The sequence below is a fragment of the Lacerta agilis genome, chromosome 8 (assembly GCF_009819535.1).
Source record: "Lacerta agilis isolate rLacAgi1 chromosome 8, rLacAgi1.pri, whole genome shotgun sequence".
Taxonomy (NCBI): domain Eukaryota; kingdom Metazoa; phylum Chordata; class Lepidosauria; order Squamata; family Lacertidae; genus Lacerta; species Lacerta agilis.
In genome coordinates this window covers 49,032,476-49,054,311 of record NC_046319.1, presented here as the reverse complement: position 1 = coordinate 49,054,311, position 21,836 = coordinate 49,032,476, and the positions used below count along the sequence as shown (strand labels likewise).

Genomic DNA, 21,836 nt, shown 5'->3' with positions numbered 1-21,836 from the left:
TGGCCAACCAGGTGCCTGTGGGAATCTTGCAAACAAGACCTGAGTGCAACTGGAGTGGAGCTTTTCAACAGGCAGAAAGGTAAGGTAAACACAACAAACTGGTTCAACAGCAAGGCAAAGGCAGCCAGGAGCCAAGATCCTTGTCATGAACCTGAGTAAATCAATAAAGGCAGGGTGACAAGGGACCCCAAAGTCTATACATGTGATCCTCCCACGGGAGCCAGACTGGTAGGGGAGACCTATTTTGCATTACTCTGCTATGGTGGACACAAGAAGCAGCAGGCAATCCATCAAGCACTTTTTTTTTTTTGCTAGTCCTGGATGCTGATGAAGACTGATGTGTTTCCTCCCTGTCCCCCTGAGCAGGCATGATCCAGCCCTGCTAGTGGCGAGAGGCCCTTTCTGAAAGCACATCAATAGAAGGACTGGTCTGTGCAGCCACATCCCAAGTTCAGAAGTATTCAAAGTGCTGAATGTGGGACTAATGGCTTATCCACACTCCCCCCCCCCCACTTTCTCTCAGGAAAACCCACGGTTTAGTGCTGAATTGGAACAAATGGCAATTGGATTTTCTACGGGTTGCTGTTTGTTCTGATTTAGCACTGAAGAGTGGTTTTCTGGGGGTGGGGGGAGAAGCAATGGGGCAAACACAAAACTGCTCGTGTGTAATTCAATGCAATTAGATTCTGCAGGCCGTCACTTGAACAACACAGCACATTTTTGCCTCTTACGCTTGTGCGTGCACACAGCAAATCCCTGCCCGACTCTCCAGAGTCCAGATCAGCAGACCTGCTGCTGTGCTGCAGACAGGCAGCTCTCCCTTCCTCGTAGCCTGGAGTCCCAGAGCAGGGGGAGAACCTCCAGCAGGCAGACCCAGAGGCTCTTCTCCTCCCACCCAAGGAAGCTGCAGAGGGAGGAGCTAGGGCCTGCCTGCGAAGTGGTATGAAGAGTGTGCAAATGGAGCACCTCTATGCAAATAAACAAAAAGCATTCCATCATTGAATCATTCAAACATGTCACTCACAAAACAGTGTGACATGGTGGATAAAGGACTGGAGCTTGCATCCCTCCTTGCCCTTGGAGCTCACTGAAGAGCTATGGGCAAGTCATTCTCAGGCTAAGCTACCTCCTCACAGGGTTGTTGGGAGGATAAAACACCACACTCTGAACTCCTCAGAGGGAAGGTTGGATAAACATTAGATAGTAAAATAATTTAATATGAGTCATTGTTATTTATGGGCATCATTTAATTTTAATTTGGGGGCAGAATCTGAATTGCCAGAGCCCCTACGGCAGGGTGCATGCATTAGGGGGGCAGAGTGGCAGTTCTTGTGTGCTTGGGGGCCTTTCACAGCACACCCATCCTTCCTGGTTTTCTCCTGGCCACCCTCCCTCCCCACTCTGTTTCTCTGTAGACTTACCTGTAGTCCTCCGTCAGAGTAACACAGGACTCTTCTTTCCTCAGGCGAGCAAGAAGTGCCCCTCCTTCCAGCTGCAACCTGACCAGCCGTCTATCATCAAGAACAGTCTTCATTAATTGCCTGTAGCTCTTCAGCAAGGCATCAGCTTCCTGAGAAACAAAGAAAAGCACACAGACCCTGCTCAGGGTATTTACAATCAAATGTTTTTCTTAACCGTGGGAAGCCCAGTATGAAAGGCACCTTGAGAAAATTGCCCACCCCTCACAAGCTCCTTAAAGTGACCTGGGAACAGAAGATGTGAATCCTCCCTCTTTGCTGAGGTATTATGATGATTTAGACCCAGCCCTTTTGCTCTGAGACCAACTGGTCCTTTTCCGTCCTTCCTGACACAAGTACCGGTAGGTGCTGCTCTGAGGCCAACAGGACACCAAGAGGCACCCAAGTTTCCACACTGAAAAGACGACAGCATGGCAGAGGGCACTGCCTCCTTACATCCTGCTCTCTGCTGTGGTTGTGCTGCAAAGCCTGCTGGCCTGGCCAAGTCTCCAGGTACTCCCGGGTCTCCTCCCCAGCAAGCTGTCTCTCTGTGGCAAGACAGAAGCACTGGGGTGCCCAAGACTGACACACCCACTCACTCACTTCCCACAATACGTTCTGGACAACTGTTCTTTACTTCCTGGAGTGGACCTTCATTTCTGGCCATGGCGGCCAAACATAATAATGATGTAGTTTCATTTTGTTTGTTTTGTTTTTTCTTTTCTTGTTTTTTACATGTATCTGTTGTTGTTTTTGGAAAATTCAATAAATATCATTTTTTTAAAAAACATAATAATGATACATTAGGGTGATTGCAAATGTTAGTATCATTTATTCAGTGCTCCCCTCCCCTTGCTTACTCTCCAAACTCTTGAAACAGGTGATGGTTGTTGCTCCAACAACTATAGACGGGAAGCAGAAGACTCACCTCCGCTTTCTCTGGCCAGCTGCTGGACTCCACAGCTTGGATGGCTTCCCTGAGGAAGGTGCCGGCATCTTCGCATCCATGCAGCAAGTGCTCCAGGCGCTGAAAGGCCAGCAAGCAGTACAGTTGGCTGACAGCCCACCACCTTCCTTGAGGCTCCCAAACCAAGCAGTTTTCCCCTGGGTTGGGGAGGGGAACGCTGGGAGGCCACAGAGACTGGTCTGGGCTATGGCCAAAGCTGCTTATACCACCAAGTGGCAGCATTACTGGGCCCAGATATGAGCATCACTCACCATTCGAAAGCGAAGCCAGTCCTGATGGCAATACGGAAGGGACCCGTCAAATTCTAAGGGCAGCTGCCCCCCATCGATGTGCTTGTGGAGGGACTTCATGGAGGTGAGAAGTTCCCACTGAGGAAAAACAAACATGCAAGTGCAAAGCCAAGGCAAAGAGTCCTGAGCTTGGCCAATGGGCCAGCAAACTGGGCCCGGACTCTCCTGCTGGCCTTCACACCGATACCTCCCAGCTGTGCTGTGTCTTGGATAAGGCACTTGCAGGAGAGGTTCAGAGAGTAGAGAGATTAGGGCAACAAGAGAGGAATATTCGAAGGTTCAGGACAGAGAAAAGAAATTTTTCACACAGCATCACCTAGCTGAGCTGCGGTATTTTCTCCCACAAAAGGCAGTGAAGATCAACAACTTGGCTAGCTTTATAAAGGAGGTACGACAAGCTCACGGAAGAGGGGAAAGCTATCAAGAGCTACCAGCCATGATGGCTATGTTCTGCCTCTACCTTTGGTCAGCAGTAGGGGATAGGGAGGGTCGGAGTGATTCTTGGTCACCATGGGTTAAAAACTTGTCCCAAGAGCCAAGGGGTGTGTAGACACTCCTGGTGAGAGCCTGAGATTTTCCTTGAATGAAGGAGAAGTGCATGGAGTGAACACAGACTAACAAAGCAAGGCGGGTGAAGGGTGGCTGCTACAGCCCCACCCCAATAGAAACTCAAGATGACCAGCTGGTTGGTGGCAGCTCAGCAGAGCAGCACCAGAGGAGCTACCCAGGGTCAGGCATGAGTTAGGAAAGGGAAGCAATATCCTCAGGTTTCCCCTGGTGATGGCAAAGCACTCCTTATCTGGTTCAATTGATAATACAGTCGTACCTCGGAAGTCAAACGCCTTGCAAGTCGAACATTTTGGCTCCCAAACACCACAAACCCGGAAGTGAGTGTTCCAGTTTGCAAGCGTTCTTTGGAACCCGAACATCCAACGTGGGTTCCACGGCTTCCGATTGGTTGCAGGAGCTTTCTGCAGCCAATCAGAAGCCTCACCTTGGTTTCCGAACGTTTTGGAAGTCGTACGGACTTCTGGAACAGATTCCGTTCGACTTCTGAGGTACAACTGTACTTGTTTGGTGTCTTCTGCTGCTCTCTCTACTTTCCAGAGCCTTCTTGGCTTAAGGCTTAAGCCATTTCTCCTCTAGCACTGAGAACATCTCCCCGCCTTCCCCAGCCTCCTCATCTAGTTTAATTGTTGTCTTTCCTTTGAGCTGACATATTGGCATGTTGATGCCTTCTGCTTGTCAGGTTTGCTCTCTCAACCTGAGAGGCTGATTCCTTTCCACTTGCTCAAGTCATGTGAAATCTAAATCATGCACAAAAGAGCCAGGTTGTCATCCTAAAAGAGGAAAAAGTCATGAAAAGTGACTGGGCACACTGGAGAGACCTGTCAGGAGTAAGCATGGACCAGCGGTACAAAACAGTATAGGAAACAGCCCTACTAGAAAAATTAACCAATAAACTGAAACTGACATGGGGACAAATAGAAGAAGATGCCTTCACCCCGGTATGGCTCCCCTTTATCACATACACAGCCCACCAAGACAATGACAAAAATCCACCAACAGCATACGAATCAATATGGCTAACCTGATCCAAAACACCCACCCACCCACCCCACTCACGCAGTAAAACAAAGATCACCACAGCCAATCACAAACAAACAACCACACCCTAGGCCAACCCCAACCTCTCTCACCATGAAAAGAACACAAGTGAATAGCAGAGAACCTACACAAGCGATGCTGACACAAAACCTCACATATATTAAGTAAAACAGAAACACTGCCACCCGGCCCCACCCCCACTCACCTCTCCCCCCTCCACCTCTCTCCCCCTTTTCTTCCAATGTCTCAACAAATGAAACTGATCTGTAAAAAATGTTACTTGAAAAAAAGACAGAGAGAGAGACATTGCACATACTTTTGTAAACCAAGAAAATCCTCAATAAAAATGTATTTTTTAAAAAAGTGACTGGGCACAAAACACTTTTGTAATTTGAAACAAATATATTCACATCTGGAGCAAGTTGACATTCTTCACCCAAAATAATCCATACAAACAAAAACTATGATTGCATGCTTTATTCTGAACTTTTGGTTGCCACCAACTAAGTATTACACAGAGTAAACCAATTAAAATTAACAGACACAACTAAAATCCATTAATTTCAATGGGTCTGTTCTGAGTTGAATGTAGCTGGAGAGAACCTTTTATATTTGGAGGACTGCAAGAGGCCACAGAGGAACAAATATCAATGCTGCAGCTGGACCAAAAGGACAATTTTTGAGCTTCTTTAGCAGCTTTGAAATAAGCTGTTTTGTCTCAACAGTATTATGGAGCTAATGTGAAATTAATTTGTGGAATGGGAAGAGAGAGAATCAGAGCAGCCTTTTTGTTTTTCCTATAAAGTCCCGCTCTGATGTGCTTTTTGCATTTTGGGAAATTCAAAATTGCTACAACCATTAAAAATGTTTGGCTCTTTTTCTTCTCAATGGGAGGCAGCAGATGAATATCTACAGGAAAAAAACATTTTTACAGAAAAGTGGACTGTTCCCCTCAGCAGTTCCTTTTATTTAAGTGGTGTAGTGTTAAACACCTCTCCAAATAAAAGGTAGTCACCGAAGCAGGTTTGTTAAAAATATAATGTTACAGTGTGGCAGTCCATGCAACCTGCAATGACACACAGACAGGTCCATCCAACACATTTTCTAAAGTCTCCCTGCAACTGAGCTTAGAAGCTAAATAAAGGAAAACAAAAGGAAGTTGAAATTCCTCTACATCCAAACTCTGTGCTAGATAAGACTACCCACAATTTTGCAACATAGAATTGCAGAGGCAAACAAGCCTAAGAGTAAAAGAGTGAAGTGCTCAGAGATGAAAAAGGTATGTGAATACCTCATACCTGTATAGAAGCTGGTTTTTCCAATCGAAAACTGATATCTTTCTCAACAAGCAACAGGGCCCCATGGATACAGCGAGGGACAGCATCCTGAAAGAGCAGAAACAGAGATTGGAGGAGCCCCTGCTGTTGGCTTTGGCTCTGGTCCAAAGCCTCGTCTGGTCTTATGAGCAGCCAGGCAAGGATCTTTTCTTGGCTGTTTGCTTTGCATAGACTTTGCTCTGCCTTCCTACAAGCCATTCCTTTTTTTTAAAGTGAAAGAGACAAAATTTGATGTCCTGATGGGCACTGCCACCTGCTTGTTCTAACCGGGTTCCTCTGGTCACTCTTTGGGGTTGGGAAGGAGTGGAAAAGACAAAGGAGTTGGGAGCAAAGGCCTCACCTGCAGAACAGCTAAAGCTTTAAAGAGAGCTGGGACTGGAGAGCATCGACGGGCATCTACCAGGATGGTTAGGCCCAAAGCCTGGCACTCGGGCCTGGAAGTCAAAAAGAAGAGAAGACTTCATTGCTGAGAATGCATACAAGCTATTCCAGAGCGCCCAGCTCCAGACAATAGCCTCTCAGCAACAGCAGCCCTCAACAGCCCTCAACCCACTGGCCCTATTTCTTATACCACCAAGGGTGCTTCTAGACAGGTGGATCCTGGCACTACCCAATTATTGCCCTTCTCTTCCACAATACAAGTGGAATTGCAGCTGACTGTCCACATTGGTCCTCAGGGTTTTTATTTGAGGAATGTTCATGGGGTGGGGGGAGAGAACCACCACAAAAGGGCACTTTAAAATCATGCATAAGGACATTTTAAATCTTTGTTTTAAATAACTGCACATTTAAATAAATAAATAAATGCACATTTAATTACCAACATGGGTTATAATAGAAAATTGTTGTAATTCTAAGGAAACTTCGAATTTAAAATTTAACTTAACACATCAAGAACTCTGAAGGATTTTTTTCAAAAAAATTTTTTTACAAAACCCCACCCAGCATTAATCTCTGGAACAGACCAACATTGTTTCCTGTGTCTAGTGGACAACAGCAAGCCAAGGATCATACTACTATGTACTGTCTACTCCACGAGGATTGCTCCTTGATAATTATGTACAGGATTGCAACCTGAATTGGTTAGCTTTAAAGGTGCTAATAAGGGACACGATACATTTTCAGATCTATGGGGGAAAGTATTCCTCTCCTCCAGCTTCTTCATTTCTACACATTTCCCCCAAAATATGGAATAAGGTGAAGAGATATTAACTGGGCTAAGACCTGGGAGATCAGGATTAAATTTCCACTATTGAACCTTGAAGCAGTGAAACCTTTAACCTTACTGTCTTGTCAGCCTAACCTACCTCACAGGTTGGTGGTGGTGGTGATGATGACTGTGATAATAATGACGACAACAACAACAACCACAACAACAACATACCCTACCCATCTGGTTGGGTTTCCCCAGCCACTCTGGGCGACTTCCAGAACATATAAAAAGTTAAATGTTAAAAACTTCCCTATGCGGAAATGGAGAATCATGAGTGCAACCTTGAGCTCATTGGAAGAAATGAATCAATTAATGTAATAAAGAAGATCTCTAGCCTCTCAACCCCTGGCCTTAGGGTAGTTCTTAGGCAAGGTCTGAAGTAACAGAAAAACAAGTAAGTCTAAAAATCAAAGGAAAAGGAATGTGGGACACAACCAGGATTTTCTGGCCTGTGCACATTAGACTCTACATGCAAGTCTTTGGCAAATCCAATGTGTGAGTTTCTGCTGGGACATGCTTTCCTGGGTGGGCTGTCCAGGCACAGTGTCATCCATGCTCCTGTACTATGTATAGGCTTTACATACTATGTTCTCATTTGAACAGTCCCTTGCAGCTTACTACTTTTTGTAATACCATTTAAAATTTGCCAAAGCATTTGATCATTTTTTTATCCTCCCAACTACCCAGTAAAGTAGGCCACAGTGCAATTTTAGCAAAACAACAACAAGAACAGTACTTCCACCTTGAAGGTTAACTAAGTTGGTGTGCTCAGGGCTTGATGGCCCCGATGCCTCCTGATTTTCAAAAGTATCTCTGCAAACAGCACACATGGAGAAGAAATACAGCCTGCAGAACGAGAAACACTAGAAGGCCTACTGGTGTGATACACATTTTGTGCAGCAATATTTCTTCCTGCTCTAGTCAGTCTCTCCTTCTTCCCTTCCTCAGTCATCCCACAAACCTGAGGACACTCCGTAAGTACAGGAGGAGACGCATCAGCTCACTAGCATTGCAGTGTGGGTTTAGCCAAATTGTATTCCTCATTGTGATGATGACCACCGCATGTCCATACTTGTCTCTGGTGCCTGTGAATAAGAATAAGAATTTGGTTAAATCTGGCTACGGGGCACGAATTACAGTTATGTTCTTTCCACGCACAGGAAGCTCTTGGGAAATGTTGGCCATTCGCCTGGACAGTTAAAATGCAGATAGACACACAGACTTTATTCTAATGAGATAACCTGTGGCGCCTAATCCTTTTAGTGGACAAAACACCTGTGGGGTTTCACCTTGAGCCTTTGATCCAAAAGGATGTCTCTGTTGGAACCCCAACACAGAAGATTCCCTGGGCTCTCTTCTAAACAAGACTAACCTGACTTAGTGAGGTAGAAGGATGAAAGTGTGAGACGCTTGCTTAAAAAAAAGCCAGTTCACAGTTCTCTCCTTCTATTACTTAGGTTGGGTCCTTTTAATTGCAGGATTTTCATGCAAATGCAGTATGTGGAACACCATTTGAAAACTACTAGTAGTACTACTACCTAGTACTTAAGACTAGAGCCCACCCAAAGACTGAAGACATGGACTACTGGTTTATTATCCAGTTAGTTACATCTGTCTCTTGCCTTTTCACCAAATGTTGCTCAAGAAAGCTAACTACAATAAAATGCAAAATAACAATAAAAACATAAAAAGCTGAAGTAAATTATTAACAGAACTTCCCCTCAAACCTCCAAACTGTTCTTGCCTCCTGCTATTCCCTTCCAATCACTCTTTAATATCTTTAAATATATATATATTCTGCCACCCTAAGGCACTGATTGGCTTAAACAAATACAGTACATGGTTATTTAACATAACATAAATAAAACCAGTATAAGAACCTGCCTTCACCTGTTGCCTCCAGCCCAGCAAGGGCCACCCAGTCTAGCAGCTGCTATTGTAAGCCTCAAGCCTCAGCTGGCTTTTCTCCTCCCCACCTTTAAAAAGGAGACTTAAGCATGCAAAACCATATCCACTCATTCACTGACAACCCACTCACGACTGCAACAGAGAAATGGGCTTTTCCTAAATATTTGATGAATGAACAGAAGAATGAATGAATACCAAAAGACATCAACACATTTTTCAAACCTGTATCCTAGAAGCAGATGTTAACAAAGACAAATGCAAACCTGCATTTTTAAGTCCTTAGGGCAGAATTTGACATCTGTGGACATACAATGAACAGAGTGCTGTCAAAGAAGACCCCACTCAAGCATTGGAGTGGTCTTCTGAAAGCTCCACCCCCCCATCTTCAAGCAAGTGATCTCAGCATGTGTTGGAGAGGCTACAGCACCAATGTGGGAAAGGGTTTGGCAATCAGCCACCATGCTTTGGGAATCCTGCTGTGGCCACTATCAAGTCACACTGGCCCTCAGGCAAAGCCAGTGAACAGCTCATAGCATCCCCATCAGTGCAGGTGGTTTTACCTCTTTTACCTGGAGATGGGCAACGTTTTGTGCCTCCTCTCAGCACTACAAGCCAAAGGAGAAGCATAGATTGATCTGGTCTATAAGGTAAACAATAAGCTTCACTCAGGCACACACACAACCCCTTCTCCCCCTGCTGCCTTTTTGCAAAAGCAAAAGAATTTCAGCAACAGGCTATGAAGAGCCATGCTTATTACCTGGTAGGCAGGCAACTCCACTCCTAAGCACCTCCCAGTTTACATCCTTCATGGAAGTGGGGACAGTTTGCTGACTTCCACCTGATGGAACGAAGGGATATTCTTGGTGTGTGGCCACTACTGAGCCTTCTTCCCAGATAGATCCATGATCAGCTGGCACCAGCCTAACTTGGTCACCTCCTCTGCTGAATTCTTCTACCCATTTCAATGAGGCTTCTGCAAAAGAAAAAGTGATGCTAGAAGAATAGGACTATCACCCACTTTGTGTTGGATATTTGGCTATGAAGCTTGGGTTATAAAATTGTTGCTTTTTCCTCTTAAGGCTTCTCTTGGATAGGAGAATCAGGAGAAGAAGGAAGGGTTGGTTTGGCAGGTTTGCTTGCCTTCTTTCCCTTTCACTGTGCAAACTACAGCCCATGCTGTCACAGATGCACACAGAGACCCGTGTCACCATTGCCAAATAAATTCAGAGAAAATTAGTTTATTTATTAAACTGCAACAGTTAAAAATAAAGCAAATATAATAAACACAAAAATACCTAATTATAGTGTGTTTAAAATCCAATATTCCACACACCTGCTTATTCATAACCATTGAAAATCAGGCCGAATTGGGGGGGGGGGGTTGTAACAGCTCCCATGGGAAATATACCAGCTCAGACCAAGAGAAACAACACAGGACCAAATTCATGACGAGCAGGTTTCTAATCTAACGAAAGCTGTCCTGCAGGGGGATATAGGTGCCCAGGATAAAAGCAGCTTCAGGGTTGGGGAGGCAATTCAGATTGGAAAAACAGCACAGAAGGAAAGAGTTAAATATCTCCTGTCCAAGTGCTAATCCCCATTGATCCAAATTTGTGAGGCTCTACGTCTGGGTCATGAAGAGTCGGACACGACTGAACAACAACAAATGTCTGCATTGAAGGACACAGGTGGCGCTGTGGGTTAAACCACAGAGCCTAGGGCTTGCCGATCAGAAAGTCGGTGGTTCGAATCCCCGCGACGGGGTGAGCTCCTGTTGCTCGGTCCCTGCTCCTGCCCACCTAGCAGTTCGAAAGCATGCAGTGCAAGTAGATAAATAGGTACCGCTCCAGTGGGAAGGTAAACAGCGTTTCCATGCGCTGCTCTGGTTCACCAGAAGCGGCTTAGTCATGCTGGCCACATGACCCGGAAGCTGTACGCCGGCTCCCTCGGCCAGTAACGTGAGATGAGCGCCGCAACCCCAGCGTCGGACACGACTGGACCTAATGGTCAGGGGTCCCTTTACCTTAACCTATGTCTGCATTGAACTGAAACAATTGCACCTCCACCATACACAAAAAATCTCAACAACAACTGGTAGAAAGCTGCTATCAGATCTCCTGACATCTCATCTTGCCTCAAGAAGCAGCTACCAGGGGAAAAAAGCTCTCTCAACACCTTACTTGTCAAACGTGGCATGCAAATGGCACAGCCGAGGTGGCACTCTTGACTGATCTTCCCTGTGGCAAGCATAGGGAGGAAAGAAGGCAGCCTCAGAGGTAATTAAAACAAAGCCTAAGAGTTTTATTGGTCAAGAGCCACACCTTACATTGTGACCAGAAAACAATAAGGAGCTAATATACCGGTAGATGCTGGAGAACTGATGTAATTCATTCTTTGCTGTAACTGAAAAAGTGGGCTGCTGTGTGTTTTTGCCAAGTGAAGCTTCTGGATATATCACAATCTAGGGATGCCCAAGATAGAGTATGTTACAGTAAGTTTGGACTTGAGAGACTAAACAAGGGTTGCCAAACTAAGGCCCGTGGGCCAGATCCAGCCCAATCGCCTTCTAAATCCGGCCTGCAGACGGTGTGGGAATCAGCGTGTTTTTACATGAGTAGAATGTGTCCTTTTATTTAAAATGCATCTCTGGGTTATTTGTGGAGCATAGGAATTTGTTCATTCCCCCCTGCCCCCCCCCCAAAAAATTTAGTCCGGTCCCCCACAAGGTCTGAGGGACAGTGGACCGGACCCCTACTGAAAAAGTTTGCTGACCCCTGGACTAAAAGAAGCTGAGCACCACCCATTATTATGTCATACCTACTTCTCTCCCCTAGAGCAAACATCCTGCTGCATGGAATGGAAACAGCAGTTGCTAGAGGTCTGGGGCAGCCAACCTTGGTGACAAACCATCTTGATGTTCTGCAGCTTCTGTCTCAGAGCCATTCCTGCTGTTACTGGTACTCCATACCACTGCAGACCAGGACACACCATGCCACCCTACTCCAGAATGCTAAAGAAGCATGGACCAGAAAGGAGTTTCCTCCCCATTCTTTGCTTTCATGCCCACCTCCAGAAGTGGAAGGGGAAGAGGAAAAGACCTGAGACAAGCTGCCTTTCAACAAGAAAAGGGAAGGTTAACGGCTATTTTGATTTTTTAAAACTACCTCAGAAATGAGCTGTTAGATCTTTCTGACTCTGCAATATCCTTCAATGAATAACATTGGGGGGCATCTTTTTTTGATAGCAAAGCTGCCAACAACTCAATTAAACACAAATTGTGTACATCTCAGCCAGACCCAAGTGAAGACTCGCAGGGAGCAAGCTTTCAGAGCCAAGCAGGGCAAGAAGTGCAGCCCTGGCACCAAAAAATGCCTGCTTCTACACACACACACTCCTTCTCCAAAGCCTGCTGCTATAGGCCTGCTGTCTGCTGGTGTGGTGTGACATCTGGCCTCCACTCCAGGCACTTGTGCCAAGGACCCACTTCCTCAAAAAACACCTCTGCACAGATCTCATTCATTTCAAGGGAGTTTGCAAATTAGAGGAATGCCTCATAGTTCAGTGGGATAGCAATCAATCTGCCCACAGAAGGTCCAAAGGTTCTATCCCCGCTGCCTTCTCTAAGATGGGATATGAAAGACTCCTCTCTGAAACTCTGGACAGCCACTGGAAGTCAGTGTAGACAGTACTAAGCTAGTTGGACAAATGGATTTCACTAAGTATAAGGCAACTATGTTTTAATGTAAATCCAACTGGATTCTGCCCACATAGCCAACCCTGCTGGTGCAGCATATCTCTGAAGCCAACCACCAAGAAAGGACAGGAAGAAGGAGTCAGGAAGGAACAGACAAATACAGGCTCAGGTTTCAAAAACAGCTAGTTTTTGCCTTCCACAATAGACTGAGCATGCAAGATGCTCTAACCTGCTTGAAGCATTCATCAAGATCTTTACCTACATGCTTCTTCAGGTAGGGAGCTTCATTTGCATTACGGATCATTTTGAAATGTTGTGTGTTAAGCAACAACTGTGTGGACAGGTAGGCAGGCAGGCAGCCGATTCCTCTGACTCAGCTCCAGAACGTGCCAAGCGAGCAGGCAAACTCACTCACATGCGCTCCACAAGTGCACACCAAGCAAGGCTTGTTTCTTTTCATGTCACAACAACAAGGACATCCCTAATGGACTGTTTCCCTGCCCATCCTCTCTTCCTTCTGTTTTCACTCCAGGTAATTTTTCCTAGCTGCTGGAGCAAAAATAAGCCATGGTTTGGCTTTGCACATTGTCTGGACCCAGGCTTATGATCTGTCTCACTCCATAGCACAAGTTGCAACCAAGTGGGTTTCTAGCTCACAGTCTGCCAGGGGGAGACAAATTACAAGCCTGGGTTCGACAACTTGCTAAGCCAAACCATGGTTTAGCTCAAGGTAGCAGGGCAGCAGCAGCAAGGCTGGAAGAGGAGCAAAGCTGCGACCTCATCTCTGGGAACCCTAATGCCTGCATATTCACACTTAGTTTAGATTAGTGTTATAAAAGCACTATAGAGGCCTATGGATATGCTGCACAAACACTCAAAAAATCAAAATCCTGCAACCAGAAAATTAAATTATGTATCCAGAAAAGTTTACACACTTCAAATGTATGCAAATTGCTTATTTGCACAAAATGGACCATAGGAAGAGTCCTGTTGGATCAGGAGAATGACCCAATGCATGTAGGAAACTGGCAAGCAGGACCCTTCATGGGACACAAGAGCTAGAAATTTGTGTGGTTTTTTTTTTGCGGGGAGGGGGGTTGTCATTTTTTATGGAGGATGGGAAAAGGAGAGCAGAAATTGGTAGGATTATTACTATTAATATTCAACCCACATTTAGTCCAACAATGTCCTAGGATACTCTGAGGGTGCTAAAGCTCCTCCCTAGGGGGCCCTGGCGCAGTGAACCATCAGAGGAGGCCTGAACTCTCAACCTCCACCCCTTGCCTTCCTTGCATAAAAGTAACTTTGCAAAAAAAAAAAAAAATCCCAAATGACACAAATCCTACCTGTGACTACTTGGTCCCCATTTGTGACATTGCTGGTGCTGCCTTGTAACCTCGTTGTCACTGGTGCAGAGGGGAAGGGTGCTACTGGGCCCTCCTTATTGGGTTGGGGCTTGCCTGTCAAACATTCCACCTTTGGGGGGGTTTCCAACATCAAAGTGTTTGGTAGGCCCACCCAGCAAGCCGCAGCTTCTTCTTTGTTACCCTGGCTAGAAGCATCCTCTACTTGTGCATCTGTCTCCACTGAAGGGCTGCTGCAGCTGCTCCCCAACGTTTTTGTTGTTATCTCAGAACTGACAGGCAGAAAAGCACTCTCAGCTTGCTGTTGAGAACAATCCATTTTCTCTTGCCCAGCCTCTTGGAGCAGGCGTGCCTCTGTCTCACCTTGGAGTGGCAAGGTGCTTCCAGAATTGGTCTGCTTCTCCTTCTCAGAGATACTTTGCTTGGCTAAACATTGGAGGTTTTCCTCTCCATAAACGCTGCTGCCCAACCCCACTAATGCCTCTGCTGGCCTTGGGCTCACCTTCTCCAACTGCTCAACTGGGGGATGGAGCTCCACCAGCCACTCAGAAGTGTGACCTGTGACTTCACCTGACAGTTCTTGTGGGAGGTGGCTGTGTGCTGCCACCCTCACATCAGAGAAGGGTTTTGGTGGCAGCGACTTTGGCATGGGTGGGGAAAAGGCATTCTCCTGCAACCTCGGGCTGGAAGGGTCAGAGTCCTTGGCCAAATGTCCCAAATGAGGCTCAGGGAAGTTATCCTTCCCAGAACTCCCACAACCCTCCCTGGTGCCTGTTCCTTGTGTGGCCTTCATGCCTAGCACACTAGAGCAATAGCCGTGCTCAGAGACCCTGGTGCCATTTTCCAGCTCTGTGCTACTCCTCTGAGCTGTCTCTGCTATTTCAGAAGTCACAGCTGTCAGAGACCTACATTCAGCATCTTCTCCATCTTGGTAGCTGCACATTGCGTACCTCCAGTCAAGCTCATGTTCTGGCTGACCCTGTCCCTTTACATGAGAAGGTTCCTTGGGATCAGAGCCAGCAGAGGCAGCTGCAGGTCCCTCAAAATTTTCCAATAGCAATTTGTCACTTTCTAGTTTATTATCATCCTCCAAAAGATTCCTAGCATTACTGGCCTGAGTATCAGAGGGCTTCGTTGTGTCCAGATGCCCGTGTGGCATTAATACGGCTGCTAAACCAACTCCATTCCTCAAGCAAGTGCTGCTGTCCTGACTGGCTGCAGGCCTGTCCTTGGCTCTCATCCTCGGCTTAGTGCAATAACTGAGGGAGACTGACTGAGGTCCAAATTTAGGCAGTGAAACATCTGTGAGCTCCACATATTCCCCTTCCAGGTCATTTATAGAGTCTTCTCCAAGGCCTGGGCTCACACACTCCATGCTGGCAGCTGCCCTCACAAGTTGCTCTGTTGTATTGGTCATTAAGAAGCTGTCTTCAGGTAAACTTGGCCCATGAAAAAGTTGGGACTCCACTTCAAGGGAGCTGCTTTGAGACGGCACCTCTGAAAAGCCCAAAGCTGAAGGCTGTTCAGTCACTGGAACAGAACTTATGCTGCTGTCCATTTTGGGGGGGCTTTCAATAAATTCTGGATTGACTATTCTGTCCCAGGGCACCCGGAATATTTTGTCTTCCGTGCCTAGTAAGCAGTTTTCCAGTGCCATTCCCATCCGATCCCTGTTGATGCCATTCAGCCATTCCACAGTGAAAATGGAAGTGTAGGAGACTTCAGGGACCACAAGTTCATCAACATTATGCTTGTCCTCAGCCAAACATTTCACAATGATCCGTGGGGACTTTTTCAAGTAAGGGACCACCTGCAGGTAAAAGTCTCCTGGTCTCAGGATCCGCCAGTCGAAGGAGCCAAGTTGAACTACAATCTTCTCATGGATGCAGAGGGGCCAGCCCTCATGCCGGAACAGCAAACCGCAATACTGGACCTGAAGGGAAATGATAATCCAGGTGAACTGACTGCAAGTAGGTTTTCAGAACAGACAACAGACATCCTAACAATGATCTCATAGCTTTCTAATAACAGCAGCGCAAATGGAAACAGCCAGATGCTGGAAAACTGGGGCTGGTCTTACATAGATTTTTGGCATGTCGGAGTGTGCACAACCCATTTTATTTCTATAATACATTGCAAATTTTGATGAGAGTATCTCAAAGACCCCCTGACCCACTAGTAAGATCTTCAGGTAACACCACCTTTCCAGGTAGCTATTAGAGACCTTCCCTGTGGTGCTGCATTGTATAACTCCCTCCCCATATCTATCCATTTGCTGTTCTTCACATTTAGGCTTCTAGGAGCAATGAAGTCTTGTTGAATGCTTTTTCGGCTTTGCAATGTTTATGTGGTTGCAGTCCTGGAGCATTTAAAAAAATGTATGTCAGGCATTTCCATACTGCCCTTCAGAGCATCAATCCCAAGGTGATTGTTTTATTTACTTGTCAATTTTTTTTGTTTTACTGTGATACTGTTTTAAAGGATGGGTCAGGGACTAGGGTTAAAAGGCAAAGCATCAATGCATAAATAAGAAAAAAGCTGCCCAAGGAAGCATTTTGGTGGTAACAACAGCAAGGGGGAGGGGCTTTCCATTATCCTGTTCACTTCGAATGTTGTTCTTGAGAAAAGAGGAAATAAGGACGGTGGTGATCCTGAGGCCACAGAAAAGCTAGAACAGGCCTCAGATCCTTCCCTGCTTTGGATTTAATCTGCCTACGCAGCCCGCAACCCTCTGACTGACTCTGCGCACAAAAACAAGTCCCTTTGACTTCCACGGAAAGCTGATTTGGGTATGAAAACACGCTAAGGCATGAGTCCCACACAGAGGGAGCACTGCCAGGAGGCAAGCTGGGACGGCCATCCCTGGGGACAGGTTTTGGGTTCCATGAAGACCATGAAAGTGGGAGTCTGACAGACCTGGCCCATGGGTTACAATCTTCAAATTCTTCTATGTAAGTCCCACTGAAATGAATGTGCAGCAGTGGGGAGGGAAGGAAGAGCCACCTGGATGTTCCACATCATGCACCAGAGTCCTGGGCCAGATCTGGTTCCGTAAAGTCTGCACAAACCAGAGAGCCACAGTTGCTACTGGAGAAGGAGCCTCCTTAGCAGCTACTGAGATCTGCAAATATTGTGACAGCAAAGGAGAACAGAGGCAAAACTTCTGATTGGGCAATCACTTGGCACCTTTCCATCAGAAACTTGACAGTCTGCTGCCTGCCAAGAGTAGGTGGGGGCAGGGAGCTGAAGGTGAGTAACTGTAGAATCCAGGCAACAGAACACACCTCCTACAAGACACCCCACCCTTTTTGTTCTTGCATTAATATGCATCTATAGAGAACATGTGGCTAATGGAGGGCATGTTTTGTTGCTAATATTCAGGCTGGACCCTCAAGCTAGGATGCCAGCATGGCAATGCAGCGGTGTTGGAAGGAGGTCACACAGTGACTGGCCTTCAACACTGATGCATCTGCATAAAACAAAATGTTTTTAAATCTGAAAAAAAACATTGTTTTTCTTAAGTAGGACAGTTACATAATTCTTCACTATGATAAACACTTAACAAGTCAGAACATTTAGAGATTCCAAAATAATCACTGCTACTGGGAGGTGGGGGTGGAGATGGGGAATCCAGAGTATGTCGCATTGCCATCGGCAAGAGGGCAGTGTCCCCTTAAGGATTCTTTGGCTACCCTTTGGCTACTTTCACCAATGCATCTGGTGGCAATGCTCCCTGTTCCCCCACCCCACCCCCTTAGCTGACTAGGAGCCTAGGCATGAGCATCATGGCGGGTTCTCAGAATCTTCTGGGTCAACCTGGAGGCAGCATGATACTCACACAGGCATCCTGCTGAACGCACTGCAGGATGTGCTTGGCTGGAATCAGAAAGTCGATGAGGTAGTGCAGGCCGTCCCCACGGTATGTTTTCTCCACCACATCAAAGACCTGGCACAGAACCGTGGCTGCTGTGACCTCGAATGGAGGGTAGAGTGCCGAGAGCGTACTCTGGATACAACTGTCCAGGGACTGGGAATCCTGCCAAGAGAAGGAGAGGATGGCGTGAAGTGGCTCAGGAGGAGCAACAGGTGGAAACTGTGCCTGCCGGGACTCAGGTTGCTACTTGGCAGAGGACACCGACATATCCGCCCTCTTCATTTTTTGTGCCACCATTCTGAACCGCCGCCATCCACCGAGCCCAGCTCCTCTACCGTGCAAATGAAGCGCTCACCTAGTCTCGACAGAGTGGCGGCAGACAGCTTACGCTGCAAAATCCTTCCCCTGACTGAGCAGGGGTGGGGCTGTTGCTAAACTATTATTATTGTAGATATCAGTGCGCAGGGTGTGCATGTGTGTGTCAGAGTGAAAAAGAGAGACTAAAAGGGCTTATGCAGCTGCTGGTCCGGCATCCCAGGACTGCAGGCTTACAAGGTGTCCCCTGGTGCAATTATACTGAAAAAGGAAAGTTCCCCCTAAACTGGGGGTGGGAGGTGTGGGGGGAAAGTGGCTAAAAGTGTTTAGCACAGTTTTCTCACAGTCACTCCAGCTAGAAATGGGACTCCAAAGCCAAGAGCTTTAAAAAGCAGCCATGATGATGGCATGCCACAGCAAGAGGAAGGCCCGACCCATCACACCACCAGCACAAGCTGGGTTTGGGTTTGTAAAGCCAGCTAGAGTTTATATTATGCTTGTTCTGCTCTCAACATACAGCACACTCTCTGCCAACCCTAGCCTGGAGGTACCCTCCCTGCCTTTGAAATCTGCAGCTGCCCACCTTTCTTTATGAGAAAGTCAGCTCTTGCTCTGGTGACTGCTACATCAATCCCCTTTCCCCTCCAAGAAAACAAATTCTTAACATAAGGGAATCTAATTTACATAAATTTTAAATAGCTCTTTTAAACTGTTATTATCGGTGATTTTTTGTTTTACTCTTTTTGTAAACCTCTTTAAAGTTGCTTTTCTACAATCAAGTGGTAAATAAATTTTATGAAATAAATGTGCAAAAACATTTAAGCATTTAATAAATTACTACTGTAAAATGAGATTGTGTTGCTTCTTTTAATTGCATTATTAGCATATACTAGAATCTAGGGTAGACTTATTTAAACAAGAATTAGCAGAACACATTGTATTATTATTATTATTAAAATTCATACACACTTCATCATGACATCTTAGGGTGGTTCACAGAATAAAATACAAGATAAAAACGCAGCTAAATAATTAAAACAAAACAGCAAAACAATAACCCCCCTTCCCACATTATAAGGAAACAAACTAAAGGAAAGTGTAGACTGGGCCAAACCCCCTTCAGGTTTCTGGGAGACTGCATCACTTACCCACTTCTCAACTACCACAAAGGATAGGAACTCTTAACTCCAGATCAGGGGAACCCCAATCCATAGCTGTCAACCTTTCCCTTTTTTGCGGGAAATTCCCTTATTACAGCAGTGGGGAACAGCAGGGAGGGTTGACAGCTATGCCCCAATCAGTATTCACACATTGAACATGGAGAAATTTGTGGGCTTTTGGACTTAAAATGGAAGCAGAAGGCACAGCAGCATCTACGCACATGCTCAGAAGACCTAAGATTGGCCTCCTGGGAGTGATATTTGAAGCAGGGTAGGCCGTAGGCTCAAGAGCCAACCTCCCTTCTTGCAAGGGTGGCTTCCTTCATTGCAGCACCAGTGTCAAAGAGACCAAAAGGCAGGATCCTGCAGTCTCAGCAGTTCTGCTTGCTGCCAAAATGAATACATCTGACAACAATTAACTTGTCATCTCCAAATGAATTCCGATGAACCACCCACTCTGCAGAATGTGCTTCAAGCACAGAGAATGTCCTTTTCCTCAACATCTGATGCCAAGTCACACTTTTATTTTAAATGTGATAAATCTCTGAATTTACCAAATCAGGGAAAGCCTTTAAGTCTATCGGTCCCTCCAAAGTGACAATGCTGGAGACTTTCATGCAGCTCAGTCTATCCTACTTTATCCTCTCCCTATCAAAGTGTGAGTCACTTTGAGTTGCCTTGGGCAAATTAAAGCGACTAACAAGTATAATAAATATAACAAATATAATCAATAATCAATAATAAAACGATTTCATGTAATTTGTTGTGAAGATGAAATGCAGGTGCAGAGAGGACCCTAAATTCATTGGAAGAAAAACAGGATATATATATATACAGTATATAATAAATGCAATGCAATTAAATGAAAGCAAGGTGATAAAAGTTACCATGTGCAAACTTTCTTCCTCAGAAAGAACTTAACAAGAGATCCTGGGCCTGCAAGTGTGAACTACTATTGCCTCTGCCAGAAATTAGCAGCTGTTGTTCCTGGGGCTTTCTGCTTTTCTAACCATACCCAGCAGTCTCTTTCAAAGACCAGCTGCCTAATAAAGCAGAGACCCTGGTTCTGAAATTAGGTGGGAGCTCTGAGGACACACGGTGGAGAAGGTGGGCTAGCTTGCACTGGAAAGGAGCACACAACTTTTCAGAGTTACCCTGACAGCCATCGCTCACCTATCTGCAAAGCACAGCTATGCTATAGCCATTCCATGCGGAGAGCGGACAAATCACAATTTTTTTTAACACTGTAAAGAAGCAGGTTACGACGCATCACGTGACTTGTTCCTGGATCCATTTTTCCTTTACGCCTGAAGTAGACTGAGGTGTGCCTGAATCTTTCTGAGTTGCTCAGCGCTCACCATATTATGCTACAACCAAGATACAATGATTGACATACTCCACAGAAAATTAGTGAGGCTCACCAGTCTGCAAAATGGGGGTGCACGACAGAAGCCTGTCACAAAATGGGGGTGAAGTCTGACATAAACTGCTGGTGATTGCTGGCATCGTTTTCTACTGATAGCAGATCACTCTTTGGAAATGGTTTGATTGCTTGCCATAGGTTTTCCTATGAGGGGAAAGGTTCTCAGATATGAGGCAAGAGGAGGAAATGTGGGGCTGGGCTCACAGAGGGGAAGATGGGGCTGGCCTTCTCAGTTCTCACCTTCTTCTCTCCCTGGTCCAGTTGAGTCTCTGGGGCCACCCGGACAGTGAAGCCAGCAGGCCTCCCCTCGGCCTATTGGACAGGGCCTCTCGGCAAGCAAGATGGAGGACAGCAAACCCTCCTGGCTCACTCCTTGCCACCCAGCAGGCCTTCACGCTGCCTGCCCTACAGAGTGGCACAGAGGAAATTGTCCTCGCAGCAACTTAACAGAGGTCTCCCCTCCCCTCAGGGGGAACCATGGAGGGCGCTGCTGCTTGGGATTGGGCACTTGGGTATCAACATCTACTGCATCAGCCACCCTACAGACAAAACGCCTCGCTCATTAAGGAGCAGCCACTGTCCCCCAACACACACCCCTTTGCTAAGCCCAAAGTGCCTCCCTCCCTCCCTTCTTGATGAGCCTTCAGGGGTGTATTCCAGAAAAGATTCTGTGCCAAGAATCCCTGCATAGTACTTCAATTACATTATATAACTGTGCATCAATGTATACAATTTATTTTGGCAGCCATAATTTGCAAAACATAGGCTGAGCATTTTGACAAGAAATAAGGTGATGGGGAATAACAAAACCAGATGCAGTACAGCAAAATATCCCACACAAAAAATCAAATCAGTTTTCCTGCTTGGTTGCAGCCTAGGATCATGGCAATCACTAGTCACTGCTTTTTCCATTTTTATTATTTTTTAAATCTCACACTGAGAAAAATGCAAGACACCAACCCAAATCTTTATTTTTTCGTTGACAGCAATGTCTCTTGCATATATAATTCAAAATACTTGACAACATTTTGTTGTCCTCACTTGTATATACTAATTTTTTTATTTAGAAAATTTATAGACCACTTGATAAAAAAAAGATAATCCAAGTCTGGAATTCTTGTTGTTATTCCCCTGCCCTAGAAGCGCACCCAAACTATATTCTGCTCTTTCCTAGGCACTGAATTTGTACCGTTAAAACCAGGGCCTCAGGTGCCATAATGTCTTGG

At 45.9% G+C, this 21,836-nt stretch overlaps 1 protein-coding gene across 2 annotated transcripts in view; it reads right to left on the bottom strand.

Moving 5' to 3' along the window:
• PLEKHG4 (pleckstrin homology and RhoGEF domain containing G4) overlaps positions 1-21,836 on the bottom strand; it is a 59,727-nt gene that overhangs the window by 25,955 nt on the left and 11,936 nt on the right. Inside the window, exons 1-10 of one of the 2 annotated variants that reach the window (XM_033157301.1) lie at positions 20,075-20,092; positions 17,677-17,874; positions 13,821-15,771; positions 9,538-9,753; positions 7,834-7,957; positions 6,000-6,093; positions 5,621-5,707; positions 2,676-2,792; positions 2,386-2,484; positions 1,422-1,570 (exon numbers count right to left, since the gene is read on the bottom strand). In XM_033157301.1, the coding sequence (XP_033013192.1) occupies positions 1,422-1,570; positions 2,386-2,484; positions 2,676-2,792; positions 5,621-5,707; positions 6,000-6,093; positions 7,834-7,957; positions 9,538-9,753; positions 13,821-15,771; positions 17,677-17,874; positions 20,075-20,077 (3,038 nt within the window). In that variant the 5' untranslated portion in view covers positions 20,078-20,092. Of the gene's footprint in view, positions 1-1,421; positions 1,571-2,385; positions 2,485-2,675; positions 2,793-5,620; positions 5,708-5,999; positions 6,094-7,833; positions 7,958-9,537; positions 9,754-13,820; positions 15,772-17,676; positions 17,875-20,074; positions 20,093-21,836 lie in introns of those variants that run through there. The other variant, XM_033157300.1, reaches the window with a different exon arrangement.